The sequence below is a fragment of the Psittacula echo genome (genome assembly GCF_963264785.1).
Source record: "Psittacula echo genome assembly, chromosome: 6".
Lineage (NCBI taxonomy): Eukaryota > Metazoa > Chordata > Aves > Psittaciformes > Psittacidae > Psittacula > Psittacula echo.
Genome location: NC_137743.1, coordinates 30,392,011 through 30,411,368, shown reverse-complemented (window position 1 = coordinate 30,411,368; position 19,358 = coordinate 30,392,011). Strand labels below are relative to the sequence as shown.

At 41.3% G+C, this 19,358-nt stretch overlaps 1 protein-coding gene across 4 annotated transcripts in view; it reads right to left on the bottom strand.

Annotated features, from left to right (window-relative positions):
* KALRN (kalirin RhoGEF kinase) overlaps positions 1 to 19,358 on the bottom strand; it is a gene marked incomplete at its 5' end in the record, with an annotated part of 522,231 nt that overhangs the window by 182,989 nt on the left and 319,884 nt on the right. For all 4 annotated transcript variants that reach the window (XM_080620947.1, XM_080620949.1, XM_080620948.1 and 1 more), the window contains 2 exons: positions 9,283 to 9,457; positions 16,753 to 16,922. In XM_080620947.1, coding sequence (XP_080477073.1) covers positions 9,283 to 9,457; positions 16,753 to 16,922 — 345 coding nt within the window. The remainder of the gene's footprint in view (positions 1 to 9,282; positions 9,458 to 16,752; positions 16,923 to 19,358) is intronic.

Here is a 19,358-nt window from a genome sequence, read left to right as displayed (position 1 = left end):
TCCTGTGAACATTCTCATGCATATGCATTCAGGAAGAGTCTAAAAGCATTTGTAAGTGACACAAATAGAAAATATTAAAACAATCAAAGAACGTGCTCCATTAGTTTGCTCTGACAGCCATGATGCTACAATTGGAGGTTTCTGATCAAAACAAAACCTCTTCATCCTGTTTACATCTATGGACATCAAATCCAGGACAGGAAAATACAAATCTTTTGGAGTGTTGAACTTTCAGGGGAGTCAATGGACATATGAAGGAATCAACAAATGTTCTCAGAAGCGTGTTGAGATCCAGCACTTCTACAAACTGTGTGTGTAAATCTCTCTGCTGTGGTGCTGTTTCTCTCAGTAAATTTTCCACTTGGCTGTGGAAAGGACACTGATCAGCATTGCTTTTATCGTTAAATCTACAACCATTTCCATTTGAGCACAGGGAAATGGTTGTTCTTGACTGTGCTGCTTTTAGCTCCTTAGGCATGAGTGTCCAAGACAGGTCTGTAAGCAGAGGGGCATCTACAAACACTCAAGAGAAGGACTGCCTCCCAGGCAACCAGTGCTCCTCATGCTTGTGTTAGCAACCAACTTTCACCAGGATCGCCACACAGGATGAGCTACACCTTAATAGTTACCTGTCCTATTAGCCCACTACAAGGCACTGAAGGGTTTATGCTCCATTATCGACACTCACTAGTTGAAATCAGTGGTGCCAGTTAAAGAGGAAAGGACAGTACAGGCAGCTGGGACAGGAGCTGATAAACAAGACAGGATGCAAGGCCAGCCCATGGTGCTCCACATCACATTGCCAGGACTGGGAACAGGGGCTAAGACTGCACCCGAGTGACTCTGGATGGCTGGAGAGGTCCAGTGGGGCTTGTTAGTGCAGTGCCAGCTCTGACGGGGCCAGGAGCACAGCCATCAGCAGAGGGGAGAAGGAAGAAAGGAAGTTGCCTCTGAGTGAGGGTTGATGAAGGTGTAACAATCATCTCATGTGCTGGGTTAGGGGAAGAGGAGAAGTCAGGCACAGTGAGAGGGGGAACATCACCAAATCTCTCAGGCAAATTGTGTGCAGAAGGTTGGGTACATTGCTCTGAGAAACAGACAAACAGATGGCTAGAAGGGACTCCAAAGCACACTAAGGCAAAAAAAGCAATAGCAGAGCTGTGATAAACCCCCAGGTTTCCTGAATCCCAATCTGGTGCCCTATCCCAGCAACAGTGCCACTTTGCACATCTCATTAAGACATTTCCTTTACTGTCTGTACAGCCAATGCCTCAAAATCCCAGCATCTTCTGTACTTCAAACTGGACCATTTGGAAATGGTCCCAGAGTCTGAATCTGAGTCCCTAACTGGTTTGACTTGGGTATAGGGAAAAGGATTTATTTTTCTTCAGGAAAAAGCTGTAATTAGGCAGATCTCTTAACTACAGAGGTATATGTTTCCAGTCTAAAAAAGAACTTTGGATGGTTTCACAGATTGGTCAGTCATTGACATTTGTGGTGAAACCTGGACTACATCAGACAAAAGTGCCCTGTCTCCTAAGCTGTGGTGAGAGTCAATTGCACTGGGCCCATGTCAGGAATTGCCTCATAAATGAGGATCACTTGGCCATGAACTTGTTTAATTCCCTTTTGACTCAGAAGAATGACTGATTAGAGTTTACCCAGTTCATCTGCTAGATTTTTGGCAGAAAGAACTGACAGCTTTTCTTATGTTTATTCCCTTTACTTCCCAATGTTTGTGATTCTAAAGAGATCTTAGCATCCCTCACATGCCCTGAGAGAAGAGAAACCCTGCTGCAGGAGAAGCCCTGAGCTCTGTTCTATTCTGATGTGGCATGAGAGAGAAATTGTACCAAAGCAGAAGGGTCATGAGAGCAGCAACAGCAGCAGTGCACAGGTCTACATTACCAAAAGCAGCAGACTTATCCCCAGGTGCCCACACTGTTCCAAGGAAAGCTACACACTTACCTCATTGTCAGCCACATGCCAAGGGACTCCTTAGAAAGAGCCATGCTCCTTCCTTGCAGGTCATATAAGGTTGGTAGCCCAGAAATAGGTCCCTATTACTAAAGCAAGGTCAAGTGACCCAAAGCGCTAATGAAAGAGAAAGATGAGAAAGCTACTGACTGACAATGAGCCTAGAAAGCATATTTCCCCACTCTATCTGAAAGAGATGCTCCTACTGCCATCATAACAGGAGAGGAACTAATGCTAGTAGTGAACCCAATCTAGTTATTAAATGAGATACCTGAGATATCATCACCAGAGCAGTGAAGGCAATGTTAGGGTTAACTTCAGCAAGAACACATAGGTATAAACACTGAGTTTGTGCTGAGCTCCATGCTACTATCACAAGGCTATAACAGATATACAGACTATGTCAGTCAGGTTTGTTTTTCCATGCAGACACAGCAACCACAGTCTAGACCACATATTCTTTGGGCAGGAATCCTCCTAAAGCAGCAACTTAATATACCCAAATTCCCACTGCTGCAATACTGCTGCATGTGCTGCTTCCTGGATTTATCATGTTGCAACATCAGCAGATAACATGACCAAAGGGAGAGAGACATGTTCATCTTCAATCCTGGAGAAAGAGGGGATGTACAGAGAAGAGGTACAGAGGTGAAAAGTAACAGCAGTAAGAATAACAACTGTAGCAGTCCAGCCATCTCATGCTTACATTGCAGTCTGCTTGTGATTTAGGCCAAAGTGCCTACCTGAGCTGCAGCAGCTGTTGTGCAGGCAACGGTGCATCTGCAATAATTTCATATCTAAATCCTAAGTATCCTTTTTTGATGCTGCTGAGATTTTCTACAAAATGGTGCTGCTGAGCCTTGAATGCTGCTTGCTTGGCCTTAATTCAGTGTTTGATACCTCAAGTCATCTTGTTTAATGCCAACCAGAAAATGTTGTTTGCCAATTGAAGTAGATGGAGAGGAAAAATGAGGAATCAAGCAAAAGAAAAGAAATGTTATATGGTGAATGAATCACACAGGAGATGATATTTTGAAGTATGGGCTGAGGAAGGGCATATGAGGAGGAGGGAAAGAAAGTTCTATCCTGGGAGCAGAAGCTATCAACACAAAGAGAGTGGGCTCATAGAGTGATCTGAAAAAGAGTAAAGGCTCTTGGGAAGAACAAGCAAATGTAGGAGGCAGGTTGCAAGAGAAATGATGGTGCAAGCAGGAGGAGGAGCAAAGGCGAGAAGAGTGGGCAGAGAATGGGGATGAGGCAGGACAGGAAGAACAGTCACATAGGCACAGGGGAGACCTGTACAGAGCTCAGAATCAAGAAAAGAGAGTATCTACCTCAGTTCAAGAGAAAAGATAGTGGCAACCATATAGCTGAGAGTGAGAATGGGTAAGAGGTCAGCTATGTCCCAGGAAGGAAATCAAAAAAGATAATTCTGGCTCCTGGATGCTGAGGGAAGAGTCTGTGAGAGCAGACAGAAAGGAGCAATGGAGCAAGGAAGACTAGATCTTTAAGTCACATACTAGACACTGGGCACCAGAGATGTCAGGGGCAACAGCACTTGGTTCTGCTTGGTGTTCAGAGCAAGCTGGAAGAACAGAGGACTGGATGTGACAGTATAAGTGGATCTACGAGCAGACTAATACTGAAGGTATATGGTAGAGGAGATGTAGGTAGGAAAAGGTGAATGAAACTGTCACTTCTACAGATCACATAAGTAGAAGGTTTGCTGTTCCTCCTTCTCAGGCCTTGGTTTGAGCTGATGCTGTACAGTATGACAATACTGTCACCCATTTTTTGACAACAGGCAGAGATGCCACACTGCTTAGCAGGCACCTGGGCCACTGGGCCACTGAAGTGTGAAAATGCTGTCACAGTGATGATTTTGCTCAAGTGCTTTTGGCTCCTGAATCTCCAGAATTCAAGAGAAACAACAGAATTTCAGTTCCAAAAGACAGGCTGACCAGGACAGCTTAGTCCTTGCATTTCCTTAAAATTATGTGTAGTTTGAAAACTAGGTATATATGGAAAAGAAACACAAAAGCTCACTAAGCATGAGACATGATAGTATTCCAGTTTATGAACAGAAGAAGCTGTGATTTTTCTTACCGTTCCCTTTCTTTAAAATGTATCTCAAGATCTCTGTAGCTCTTATTTCTAATGAAGAAGCTCATATTTGAGTGTCAGCTGTAAGTCAGTGAGAAGCTATAAAACATCTTGTACCATCACTCTGGCAGCTAATTCACTTGAAAGATTTTGCTAATGTTATAAACCTGGAATGGGAAGGTTAAGTGAGTTGTAAATAACAGTAAAGTAAACTACTTTGAAAGCTGGCTCCTGTTGCCTTCTAAACTCCTGCTCATCAGGGATGGATGAGAGCAGCCAGAAGAGCCAGCAAGTGAAAGCAAGGCTGAAAAATTAAATTAGCATGTGAGATGGAGTCAACGAGACTGAATGATAGAAAATAGATATCCAGCAGGTGAAGATTTTAGTGATCATGGAGCTTTATAAAAGATAACAAACAGCATACAAGATCAAATTTATATTGTACAGTAGGAACACTCATATGCCCTTCCTCGACTATATCTTGGCCTAGGAACCACGCAGCCCTAAGACATCAGCGCACAGGCTCAGTCCAGCATTGCACAGATCCATACTCATGGCAGAAAACAAAACAACATGTAGAAGCAAAAGAATTGGGCAGCTCTGGGAAAGGGAAGTTTCTTTGGAGGTAACCAACAACTGTTGCTGGACAGGTATTGGCCAAGATCATTCTCAGTCACAGGGTTTCGTTTCAGAGAAGCCTACAGGTGAATTTGGTCATCTCTCTACAAAAGGTATAAAGAAAAAATATGCAGAAAGACTCAAGATGGCAGTAACTTTGTTAGGGGTTGCAAATGAAGTACATTTTACCTCTCATTTCATACACATTTACTCAGCATTTTTACTAACTATTGCAAATAATGGTTAATAAGCCTTTAAATGACTATTTCTGAAGCAAGGGACAACATCTACTTGACTGATTTTACTAAGGATGTAACTGAAATAAGGCTGTGCTTCATATGTTTAATGTGCTCAGTGTGGTGCCAGCACAGCCACTAATGTGTGCCAGCTATCATCTCTTGAGTCTTACTCCCTATTTCCCCATAGTGGATCAGCTACCACATTCACATTGCGTGAAATCTCTAGAGTTATCTGATTGGCTGCAGAAACTCAGCTGACATCTGTATCATATAGAAAGACCAATCATATAATACTAATGATCCCATCTTGCCTTGAAATCCGCAATGACTTGGTAAAAGATTAAAACATATCAGGCATCAAAGCTAGACATGTTTCCTAAATAAAAAATGGTTGTCATTTTATGGTGTTACAACCTAAGGCAGAATAGCCTCCCACAGGGATAGCTAGGCGTTATCATGTTTCTGTAATGTCTGTTTCCAGGTGTTGTCATAGTTTAGATTTCATAATTTACCCCAAGAACCCAAAGTGTAAATATCAGTCAATATAATGAGATTAAGGCAAGAAAGAACAGGCAGCACATTTTACATGCCTGTGGATTCGTGTCTGAATTCATATCTGTCAAACCTGCCTTTACTCAAGCACAACACAAAAGCTGCCTGTGCAGCTTAGAAGTCCTTAGAAGACCTAAATGAATGAATGCAGCTGGTCTGTCCTGCGAAAGAAACAGGCAGGTGGCTTCTCTTTCTGTAAAATACTTTTTCTGAGGACAAAATTCAACAATAGTTGGCTGATTTCACTGAAGTACAACAAAACGTCCAATGATGCCTAAATAGATGGAAGCGCTGCTTGTGCAGTAATCATTAATTCAGAAGTTTGCCTGGACTCCAGAGCTCTGTCAAGAAGAGAAGATTATACAAAAGCTCAAAAACCAGGAGGGCTACAAAGCAGACGAGTACAGTGCAAATTTAGGAAGGAGTGCCAAAGGAAAGGGTTATGTGATCTACAGCATGGATTTCAACATCTGGGGAGAACAGTAAAAACAGGAAAGTTTCCAAGAAACAAATGACAGTTAGACACTTTATAAATAAAACTAAAGGCCAATCACCCCACCGCCATTTGTGAGTATGAAAAATTCCTAATACTTTTTGTTTGCATTATTAATTAGAAATGGGAGAGAGAGAAGGTAGTAGGGAAAATTAACAGAACCAAATATGTTTAGTATCAAAACTGGGTGGAGAGAGACAACACAAGATGTAACTATTCTCTAGACTGAGCTCTAATGCACAGCATTCCCTAAAGCTGTTGGAAGCAGGTGGGCTCCCACAGCTGCATCTTCCTTGCTTTCACTGGAGAGATGCAAGGTTTTCCTCTCACCAGAGTTCCCAGGGAATGGCTCTCATAGTATGGGATCCCCTGGAGCACAAGAACCTGTGAACCAAGGGTGAGAATACAGACCTGAGGGGGAAAAATGGGAAACTCAATGCTTGACAAGACAGAAGCAGCAAAGAGGACAAAGGTGGTCAGATCTGGGAGGTGGAGGGCCCATTTTTTACAGATGGTTTGTGTGAGTGTGGGAAGGAGAGAGATTTACACGGCTACAGCAGGTAGAGTGGCTTCATTAGGGATGTGTTCAATATGGCACTGTGCTTTGGACAGATGGAAGGGGGCTTATCTAGCACAGAAAAGGAGAAATTCATTTGACAATCACACCGAAACACATTATTTCACTATTCTTAATCTATGCAGGATCTAGGATATCATGGCAAATTAAAACCTAAAACATTTCCAGTCATAGCTCAAACTACTTGCCTTTAGTAGAAAAAAACAAAACAAAACTTAGTGTTTAAATCTCATTGTCTTTTTCCCTTAAAAGGTTGGAATAGTCAACCTTCAGAAACACCAAATGCTTTTTAATTATGGTGATAAGAAATTCTTGCTTTTCAACATGGCATGAGGTAATTCTGCTAGTTCTGATAATAGTTTCCTACTGACTTGGAATATTTATTATACAGCTGAAGCAACTGACTGCAATCTACTTTCTTAAGATCATTATTGTGTCAATTTGAGCCAATTCAGCTGTTGTTTGAAATGCATAGCATACATGTGTCATTTAATATTTATTTCAACTTGCATTTCTTTTTATTATCCATAAAACTGTTTTTCTCATTTAAGCACTAAACATACTTACAAAATTTAAGACACTGACCTGGATATATTTTTCATTGTGTTTAGTTATAAATTAAATATCACAATTATTTTAAATAAAAATATTTTTCAACAAGAAGGAGCTTTCTAAATAAAATCATCTGCCCACAGACTCCCAGTGAAACACGTTCTCAGATTTCCTTGTAATATTAATCTTGCAGAGGGAATTCAGATGCTCTTATGATAAAAAATAGCAAATCTACAGTGACAATTAAGTAGTGATTTTCTTTAAAATCCTTTCTAGCTAATCTGATTTTAGAAGACTCTGAAGCACATTTCCAATTTTAAATATCTTAATGTATCACAGCCACTCCAAATGTGTCTGTGAATACACAGAAGTAGGATTCATGCAGAACCAAAACAGAGGGATCCACGTAGTATTCCCATCTCTGGCACCACATATGGAGGGGACTGGGTAAGTCACATTATGTTGTGATGCCTTGGTTGCCCCATCAGTAAAGCAATCCATGGTGGTAACAGCCTTTGAGATCTCTGATTGAAAGACTGTGTACAAAGAAATAGAATTTGAAAACAGCATTGGTTGGTTGGTTTGTTTGTTGGTTTTTTTTTTTTCTTCCTTCAGATCTGTATTTAAATCATCATAATTCTAGGTTCAGGCCTAGCAATAGGATGCGATCTTGATGAATGACTCACATGGGTTCACCATATTCTGCCTACAGACATGCCTGGGTGCTCCCGAAGCAAAGACCGGGGTGGGGGGGGGGGGAGGGGGAGTGTTGGGGTTTTATTTTTTCTTCTTTTTTGAAAACACAGGTGCCATTTATAGGTATGTAAAAGTATATGCATCGAAGTACCTTCTTTTTAAATACAGCAGCTACCACAGCTACTGCAGGCTCCTGAATTTTGAAGGTAACATTCTTACGGCAAAGTATGTTATCTGACATGAAATACATACATACATTTATACTTACACTCACAAAGAATACTGTCTTTCAACATCAAGGAGGCTGTATATAACTGTAAAATGAAACTGACTTACATAAATATCAAGCACTGTAGGACAGATTACAGTACAATATCCAGCTATGCCGTCACAACAGGAAAGATCAGATACTCCTCACTGATTTCTATCTATCTCTGGTATCCAATTATAGATCAAGACACCTAAAAACCTGTTTCCAGCCTTTTATACCACTACAATTCATCATGTCATGTCTTAAAATAAACACAAAATATAACACAGCATTCTAACGATCCCATTAATTAGCAGTACTCACCTTGAGGTTACCTACAAACCAAACAATATTGTACTGATTTACAAACAATACCTTCAGGAATATATCATCATAAAACACTTGAAGGTGCTCCATGAACTGAAAAAGCACCAATGGGATACAGCAGGAAGAACACACCCCAGAAGGGACATAAGAAGGGACACATGGCTTTCATGGATAGTGTGCACAAGTTACATGCTGTTCTTTTTGCATGAAGTGCTATCAGAATTACAGCAAGTATTTAATGAGATTGGCTGGAGTCTCTTTAAAATTTCTTTGTCAAATAATACCTCAATTAATAATGTTTTGATGAGTTTTCCATCCAGTGCTTTTGATTTCAAAACAGAAGTACAAAACAGAAGACTAACTTTGCATGAGGACATAAAAATATACTTTAACTTTCCCCTTTTTATTTTTTCCTTTCCTTTTTAAATAAATCCACTCTGATGCTTAAAAAGTCCATCTTTTAAATATACTTTTCTTTCATGCATAACAAGTTTTTTTCACTCAATAGTTTAAAACTACGCATGTATTTGTTTGCATGCTTTTATGTTTGTTTCTGAAGAAACAAATCTCACTAATAAGTGATACAGAACTTTCAATCCCTGAGTGACTACTATCAACAAAGAGTTATAATAGGAGCATCTTATAAAGCTTCTCTGCAAAACAGGCAGATTCTCAGTATAGTCACCTAAGCAGGCAGATCTATTTCAGTGAATTCTAGCAGTATATCCTAAAGCATATTTTTAGCTTCAACATGGCAAATTTAAAACCTGGTTGTAACTCTTCCTCACTGGAGAGCTGAGCACAATCTAATAGCTCCAGATGTATCCTAATGGAGTATGTTTACATATACTCCTTCTCCACAGGTCTAACTTTCTCAGATCATGCATCCAGCTCTTACCTCAATGGTGTACTGTTCAAAAATTCGGAGCTGAAGGAAAATGTCTAGCTTAATCTTCCTCTCATGGAAGAGCTCTTCCATCTGTACCTGGGCCTCGTCGAGCTGCTGAAGGACAGATTCAATGTGGCTGATGGAGCTATTATGTGGAGTCTTATTGTTGGATACAGCAGAATCCCTGTAGCAAGGCAGAGAGCACAGTTAAAGCTGAGCTTTAGGGCAGGCAAGAGAGCAACAACTACACATTTGTGATTCTGCGAGCTGATGAGAAGCAAACCCAAGCACAAAGGATTGAGGGAAGGTGTGTGCAACACTCATCTCTTCTACTCCCTGAAATCTTGCAGCTCCTGAGCTCTCCACAAAGTTTGAACAAGGAGATCATCCTTTCTTGTGCTTTGATTCTGTGACTTTCCACACTTGGGAGGGGCAGGGGAGGAGAATGACGCATCAACCTCAACAGCTCTTTTGAGGAGACTGGCTGGCAATCTCCTTTAATCCTACAGAGTGACCTGCTACAGCCTACACTCAACAAGCTCAGAGATGCTATTTAGCCATGTGGACCTTTACAAGTTAATTTTGTGCATTTGCTGTATTACTTACAGGCTAATGGAAGCAGAATTACCATCATTTTAGACCGAGGGGTAAGGATGCCTTGATTTCCTCTGGATTACTTAGTACAGCAATAGATGCAACATACAGTGCAAAAAATTCCACTGAAGAAAAACACCTTTCAACCACTGTAAGACAGACTGACTTGTCCTTTCACTAGGGTAAGTGAAATGAGACATGTCTGTGACAGGTCAAATACTGATCCATATACACCTTCCACATAGAGGCAGCAGAAAGGAATCTCTGAAAGGGTTATTTAATCTTGGCATTGGTACTTCAGCTAAAACAAGATTTAGATGCAATGGTTTTCTCTGTCTATCCCTCTCAAAGGTGCATGATAGCAGCTGCATTATTTGGCATACTTAAGCCACACCAACTGAAAACCCTGTGAAATATGCTTTGGAAAGACCCGTGCACTGGTAGGATAAGATGATGGAGTAAACCAGCAGGTCTTAACATCTATTTCCTGTCAGCCTCCAGTTCTGTGTTGGAGAAGGTAAGGGGTCGAAATACAAATCCGAAAGTACATACTGGACTACTGGCGCACCAACAAACTCCCATGTGTTCAGTGAACCACCTGACAATATTGAAAGACAAGTGAAATGTCAGGTAATGCTACCAGGTCACTGCATTGTCCCACAGGGACCAAATGTGGCTGGGAGCCATTCTTCTGGCCAGGTAACCTGGGCTGCTGCATATACGTGCTCACAGAGTCACTCCACTGTGGAAGAATGCTAGGATGTTCCAAATTTTTATGTTTTTATTTCCCTTTTCTGGGTTGAATTTTCTCTCCATAAACATCTAGCAAAGCATTCATAGTTTTCTACAGAATTTGACTGAAATGCTCGTGCTTTGCTCTTTGCAAATTATCATCACATAGGGTCAGATCAAAACAACGTACTGTCAACTTAAATGTTAATTGAACACTGTCAGTGAGCATAATTGAGAAAAAAGTATAACCTTCTGCAAATGCCTTAAATTGAAGCTAGGCACTGACACAGAGTTATTTTAGATAGTTTAAAACACACCTTTTTGGTTCTAAGGCAACAAACCACATCTATTATTCCATTTTCATTATGTGTCTTGAAGGAACAGAACAAGCATTTGCCTGAACATCTGAAGCCTAAGAATAAAACTAGAAGTACAGAATACTATTAACCACATAGTAGTTTGCTCTTTGGAAGAGTTTCCCCTGTTTTTCCTCAAATGCTTTATGTTTGATACACTGAATTTCAGGTGGTCCAACATTATTCTGAAGTAAGTACTAGCAAATTCCCTTGCTTATTATGGAATATTACATCAATATTACTCTCTCCAGGTGATGTGGTTCCTGCCCCATTCTGTCAGTATTGTGTTTTCACCTTCTTGGTGACCACAAGTTCTTTCTCTGCCTCCACACTGGATCTGTATAGAGGAAGGATGAACGTAGATAATAAGGTGAAATATTGAGACTGCAGTTTAATCTGAGGCCACATTAAATCAAATTCCGTTTCCTTCAGTCAGCATCTGTCTTCTATAAAAGGACATTAGCTGGAGAATGAAGTTGCTAAGCCACTGTCCATCATATTTGAAAAGTCATGGCAGTCGGGTGAAGTTTCCAATGACTGGAAAAAGGGAAATATAACCCCCATTTTCAAGAAGGGGAAAATGGATGACCCGGGGAATTACAGACCAGTCAGTGTCACCTCTGTGCCTTGCAAACTCTTGGAGCAGATTCTCCTGGAAGGCATGCTAAGGCACATGAAAAACAAGGAGGTGCTTGGTGACAGCCAGCATGGCTTCACTAAGAGGAAATCTTGCCTGACCAATTTGATGGCCTTCTATGATGGGGCTATGAAACTGATGGACAGGGGTAGAGCAGCTGATGTCATCTACCTGGACTTGTGCAAAGCGTTAAACACTGTCCCACATGATATCGTTGTCTCTAAATTGGAGAGACATCAATTTGATGGGTGGACCACTCGGTGGATAAAGAACTGGCTGGATGGCCACATGCAAAGAGTTGTGGTCAATGGCTCGATGTCAGGCTGGAGACCAGTAACGAGTGGTGTCCCTCAGGGATCGGTGCTGGGACCGGTCTTGTTCAACATCTTTGTCGGTGACATGGACAGTGGGATTGAGTGCGCCCTCAGCAAGTTTGCCAATGACACCAAGCTGTGTGGTTTGGTTGATACACTGGAGGGAAGGGATGCCATCCAGAGGGACCTCGACACACTTGTGAGGTGGGCTGATGCCAACCTGATGAAGTTTAACCATGCCAGGTGCAAGGTCCTACACCTGGGTCGGAGCAATCCCAGGCACGGCTACAGGTTGGGCAGAGAAGAGATTCAGAGCAGCCCTGCAGAGAACGACTTGGGGGTGTTGGTCGAACGAGAAACTTCATATGAGCTGGCTTCAGTGTGCGCTCGCAGCCCAGAAAGCCAACTGTATCCTGGGCTGCATCAAAAGGAGCGTGACCAGCAGGTCGAAGGAGGTGATCCTGCCCCTCTACTCTGCTCTCGTGAGACCTCACTTGGAGTATTGTGTGCAGTTCTGGTGTCCTCAACATAAAAAGGACATGGAACTGTTGGAACAAGTCCAGAGGAGGGCCACGAGGATGATCAGGGGACTGGAGCATCTCCTGTATGGAGACAGGCTGAGAAAGTTGGGGCTGTTCAGCCTGGAGAAGAGAAGGCTGCGTGGAGACCTCATAGCAGCCTTCCAGTATCTGAAGGGGGCCTACAAGGATGCTGGGGAGGAGCTCTTCATTAAGGACTGTAGTGATAGGACAAGGGGTAAGAGGTTCAGACTGAAACAGCGGAAGTTTAGATTGGATATAAGGGGGAAGTTCTTTACTATAAGGGTGGTGAGGCACTGGAATGGGTTGCCCAGGGAAGTTGTGCACTCTCCATCCCTGGCGGTGTTCACGGCCAGGTGGGACAGAGCCTTGGTTGACATGGTTTAGTGTGAAGTGTCCCTGCCCATGGCAGGGGATTGGAACTAGATGATCTTAAGGCCCTCTCCAACCCTAACTATTCTATGATTATATGACATGAAATATGTCTTCATTCAAATGCAGGATTATTACAATTCATATATTATCTAAATGACTCAGTGAATTATTCAAGACTAGTGTTGAATAATCTCTCATGGGATCTAGAGACACACTTGGTTTTAGAAATACTTTTTCATTAAACATTTCACTCTTCAAATCAAGCCACACTTGTATTTCAGTGGCTGATGCAATACAAGAATTCAAGTGTAATAATCTGGTATTTTTTTCACAGTCTCCTCAGATATGGCCTTGACAATCCCTATATAGTCTGGCTTGAGAAAGATCCTCTTCCAGAACAAGACATTTCTGAGTTTGGATTTTTTGCCACAAGATTTCTTGCTTTGTCTGGTGATGAGAAATTCTGGGAAAGAATTTATAAAAGATCCTTACTAGCCTTTTATGGCTCTGGTTATGGAATAGAGTTATAAAATGCAGAGAAATTACTGGCAAACCAAATACAAAATAAACTTTGGGAAACATAAAATTGGTCTTAGTGCATCACTGTTGAGTTTGTTCAAAAGTAACACGGTGCTCCTGAAACTACTTTCAATGCACTAATTGAGAGAAAGCTTGGTGAAACATACTCATTACCACTAGCTCATATACTGAACTACTGTAAAGAAGGCAAGATACATAACTCTTCACTGTCCTTTTTTTGCCCATAACATCCCTGTTCTTTCACATCTCACTGGAGCAAGTCATTGTTTTGCCTTTCACAGATGTGCAGGAAGATTATCCCCAGCAGCACTCCCAGAAATGAAGTTCAGCAGATTTGCTTCAAGTTGACTGCAGAGAATGATGATCACCTCAGTAAAACACTGGTAAGGAAGAGTGAAGAAAGTGTTTACAATGCTAACTGTGACATGTAAAGTGTGGCTAGCCAGGCCTGTTTTATTCCTGGCAGGTATGGTCTCCTGATGAAGAGTCACTGAAGGTCTTGAAGACCTCCTATGAAAAACAGTCCCAGGTATTATATTTAACTAGTTCAGGGAGCTCAGCTTCTCCTAAGTGATCTGGAGGAGACACAAAGTGCTATTACACAAATGATCTTCCCTAAACCAATATCTCTTCTCTCAAAGACAAAGAAACACAAAATTTTTCAAAGCCCCATTTGTTTCACTGGTTTTAACGTGTGCTATGACACACTTGATAAGAGCAGCTATATTTCATTCTCTTCATTGTTGTAGTGTTTGCAGTCTTCAGCTATTCTTCATGGCAGGTACAAAGTGATCCACACCGTGAAATGCAATGTTGTGTTAAGGAAAGATTGACGCAATTCTTCTTTTTCCTCCTTTCCTTTATCTGTGTGTTCTTTACTTTTGCCAGCAGCCACAAAACCTGTTGGAGTGGGCACACACAGAGGTGTTTTACGGTTTGCTCACACAGTTTTGCTTCATTTTTTGAAAGAGTCCAGGATCACATTACAGGCTTTGCACTTAGAGTGGTCAAAACCAACACTTGAATCAGAGATTGTCTTGACAGTTCAGCTCTACAAACCTTTGCATGCGTTCAGGGCTTCTGTCCTTCAGACGACTCTCCTTTCTGTGTTTGGTTTTAGCTTTATCAAAAGCAGGGGATCACTTTGCACAAATATGTTTACCCTGATTCATCTTGCACACTTTCCAGAATACAAGCCAGACTCAAACACAACATTTCTTTGTTAAACAGCTTCCACAAAATCTGTCTTGACATTTCAGTAATGTTCCAAAATGGTTTTAAAAGAGTTCCAAAAAAGGTCTCAACCTGATACCACCCTTTCTTTTCAAAGACTGAAACTAAGAATTGACTAAGTTCACTTTAAAGAAAGCTGAAGTCCCACAAGTTATTTCCCAGTTCACCTCTTCTCCTGCATGATCTTGCAGCCACTACACTAGCCTTTCTCCAAGAACTGCTATTCATACTGATGCTCCACTGACATTCATACTGATGCTCCTAATATTGCCCTGGCCACTCTTTAACTCTGCACGATGCTTTCCAACTGATTCAGGTGCAGGCAAAAAACCTTTAGGCCAATCCCACAGTCAGCATCAGGATTCCTTCAATACAGACACTCTGCAATCCCACAAACCACCCCACGCTCCACCTCAGGGGCTTATACAGCATCCCTTTTAGGCTCTTCTCCATGGGTGTTCACACTGAAATGTTGTTATGCCAATAGGAGGGATGAACAACAAAGAAATCGTTAGTCCAGAATTTCACTGCCATTTTTGTTATTGCATAGAAATGCCCTAAACTTTGCAAAAAGTTTCTCTGCATAAAGGGAAAAGACCATGCAGACCTCTGAATGATCTGTCATACATACTTTTCTTATCTAAACGCCGGTCCTTCTGCCAGCTTACTCCCCAAACACAGAAGGTTTCCTTCCTACTTATCTCATCAGCAAAGATGAATGAATGGATGGATGAAGCATAGCTCCTAATCCTGCCTTTCCAACTCTGATCTTGGCAAGCAATACCACAACTCAAGTCCCTTGCTCTCCCCCTCTGTGATACAGGCAAGCCACATACAGCAAAACTAGGAATTTACACAGGCTCCCCTCCATGGCTGCTTAGGACCTAGGGCTCAGTGACAATCAGAACCTAGAGAAGCCCTTTCTAATATCTCTCTTTTTTTTTCTCTCCCTGCCCCCAAGTGAGTGAGACGACTCTGCATCCAGAGTGATAGGAAAAAGTATAGAGAAAAACTCAGCACATGGCTGTTAGTAGAAGCCTCAGGGACTCCAGGAGGCCCTTTAAGGGCAGAGCTCCACCATGGCCCTTCATAGAATCATAGAATAGTTAGGGTTGGAAGGTACCTTAAAGATAATCTACTTCCAACTGTGCTCTACAGCACCTTAGACTTTCCCTATCATAGCTCATGGTTTTCTGCATGTGACAACTAAAGGCATCAGATTAGGAAATCTTAGGGTGAGCAAGATAACATAACTGTCTGGTACAATTTCTAGTAAAGGGCATAACACCTGGCAGATTTGCATGTTACATATGTATGCAGAACGTATACACTATGTACATGTAGGCAAGGGAAATCTGTAACAATACAAACATCTAAAGATGTATTGGACTTGGTTTTGAGCTCAGTAACATCACTAAAAGGCAGGAAAACTCCACTGCTGTCAAAGCTAAAGCCACAGAACACCACAGAAAAATAAGAACAAATGAGAGAGATCTCACAACTACCACTTTTGTGTAAGCTTACTCTGCAAACATTCATCCTACTATGCTTACAGATTGAGAAAGCAAAAAAAAAAAACAAAACACCCAACTTTGTGCAGCCAGTCTCTTCAAGTATTTTAAATTGAGCAGAATGAGCTTTTTAATTCGTAATGTAAGTAGAACTGGCAATATAGGACCCTCTTTGATACTATGAATAAATCCCACATGGACAAAGACAAATAGAAGCATGCTGCATGCAAAATGAAAGAGTGAAGACTGTTAGACACATGCATATTTTCTTAAGAGAAATACATTTCTCCTACATCAGGAACAATCATATAAATCACAAGGCCTCAGCTACAACCATTTAACAGTCTTCTCTAAGCAGCAACAAAAACATTCACCTGAAATACATTTGTTTCAATTCGCTTCACTGTGCTTGTAAATAATCTCTCTGTCAAACAGGAACTAGTGCTGATCCACAGACTATTCTAATCACTCCACACAAATCACTCCCTGCAGTTTCAATAAAATACTCAAAGAATTTGAAGAATCATAAATAAGCAAAGGATTGATAACTCTCCCAATTAATCCTAACTCACAGTTCCTTATTTATTCATGCCTAAACCACAGCACACATCAGATTTCTTAACACCTGTCCTCCAGGTGGATGCTTACCTGAGCTGTTGGATTAGATCTTCCCCTTCTTTAATAACATTGAGGGTAGCATCCAAGGTAGCTGTTTGTTGCTGCTGAAACTGCTTGATAAGCTCCTGAACTGCATCCACAGAGTCAGCACAGACATCCTCTAAGAGCTCCTTCTGCAGATCTTCCATCCATGTCCAAAGCTGGGAAGGAGGGGAGGGAAATATAAATCAGAGAGGACTGAGATTTAACCCCTTTGCTCTGTAATTCCTCATCAGTAAACATTAACTGGGGCTGCATGTTTCCCATGAAAACTGACTTAAAATTTCTAAAACCAAAAAGATACATTGGTTATTAATTCTGGTTGCGGCAATTCCATTTTAAGCAACGAAGTAAAATAAATTTAGTATCATTTTTTTTTCCCAAAATTAATCTGCATTTCAGTTTATTATGTAACAATAACAAATTATATTATTCTGATTAACTCTTTACACAAGTAACAAATTACAATGCCCTACAGCTGTGATAAGCTAACCCTTTCCGGAGCTGTGTGCTATCAGCTGCTATTAATTTCACATGCAGCTAAAGCCTGCTGCTGCAGAACAGACCTAAAAATCTGTGGTATGTATGTATGGTACTGGCTGAAGTCTAGCTGTGTCTGCTCAGCTATGCTTTCCCAGGCAGAAGGTTTTGTGGAGGGTTTAGGGTTTGTTTTTGAAGGGTTTTTGTTTTGGTTTGAAGGGGTTTTGTTTTGGTTTGGGTTTTTTTTGGTTTGAGCTTTTTGTGGGTTTCTGCCACTTAATCCCCTCCTCAAGCACACCTCAGACTCTGCTTTTCAACTTTGGGAAAACCCAAACACAGGAGACGGTGATATCACCAATCAATCCCGTACATTTTAAATAGTCTTGACTACCAATTTCCAAACAACAACAACAAATCATTTGAGTAAGTGCTTAGATGAGAATCTCCAGCCAGCTGTTCATCAGAGATCTGGACAGTGGCAGGCAAGCCCCAGCAGCCTCTCCTTGGCTGTAAAGGCTTAGAGCAAACAGAGGTTTCCCCTTTAAGCTTGCTCTGAAAAGTGAGTGTGTAATTGCACCAACTGAGCTGGCAGTCTGCCAGCAAATCCTAACAGCTCCACCAGAGACACTGTTTTCTGTGCCATGCCTGCCCCATTAACCCACATTCTGCTGGTAAACTCTGCAAGGTTGCAGTGAAGTACAGGAGTGCAAAACAGCCCGTTGCACTGGGAAACGTTAAAGGACACAGTGCTGTTGGCAGCAGGGCTGCACTTCTGCCTGCTGTCCCAGGGAGCTGCAAAGCAGTTTGTCTGAAAGGGACCTAGAGGTACACATGAAGGAGATGACAGATGCTGTGTGGGGGTGGCAAAAGAGCTGTTAAAAACACTCCTGTTCAAAACGAGGTGCAGTGGGTCCCCATCTTACAGGATTTGTTTTGAGACTGCAAATTCTGCATGTCCACGTAAAATGAGAGGAGGAGAGTGACATTATAGAGCACCGGCGGACAAAGCTTCTCACAATTACGGTCCAAACCTAAGGCCGGTCACTGAATGTTACACTATACACATGCTACTGACTTCAAGGGTATCACCCTGATCTAAACTGAAATAATCAAACATCAGAACTTATTCCCAGCACTGCTCATGGTATCGGAAGAGGGAGAATGCAGCTCCCTGTGCTCTGTTTCCACCTCTGCCACCGACTTCTTGTTTAACAGACTTACACAAACAAGTTTTAAAACATACGCTTAATTTGAAGGTTTTTCAGTTAGAGTCAGCTTTGAATATTTTGGGTAAATGCCTCTATTTATTCATAAATAGCATCATCATAAGGGTCTATCCTACTACTGGCCTCAAGTGGAATGTCTTTGCTCAGGTTATTTATATATTTTCATAATCTCGGGAGAAAGGCATGGCTAAAAATGCAACTATTAATAAAAGAAACAAATATAATTAAATAGTCAGGCTTGAGACAGATGAAAGAATGACAACATATTTAAAGAACCAAATAGAGAGCTTTTTCATATGTGGCCTGAGGTCTACATGATAAACTTTGGGAAGCCACCATAAAGCAAAATGCATTAATGCCTTTACGTATGAATTACACTCAGAATCTTCCTGGTTTTGATCTGGTCCCTGCACCCACTCAAACAGCTGGACTATAACAGGCAGGACCAAGTTGGCCAGAATTCCTTTCTCTGCTTATCAGATCTTCAAGTAATAGAGCACAATGTAAATACAGAAGAGAAAAATGGCCATGTGCATAAATCAGCCTTCTGTTTTGAGCTAGGAAAGCCAGTAGTTTTTTAATTTCTCAATGTCCTTTGCCATATTTCATTTTTCCACTTAACAAAAAAGTTCAGGGTATTTCCTTTATAAAAATGAAAATTAAATCGAGAACTTGCTTCATTGTTAGGAGTCTGCTGTTTTCTTGACATTATCATGCTAGAAAGGGCAGAGAAGAAAGTTTCTGATTTCCCCCACTGTGACTTCAGAGGAAACCTTGTTTTCAAAAGTGTCTCCAGAACCGAACTTTCAGCAGCTAAAAGGATTTTGACATTTAAGATCTCAAGTAATTTTCTGTGTACATATATAAATCAAATCAGTTTTGAAATACTTA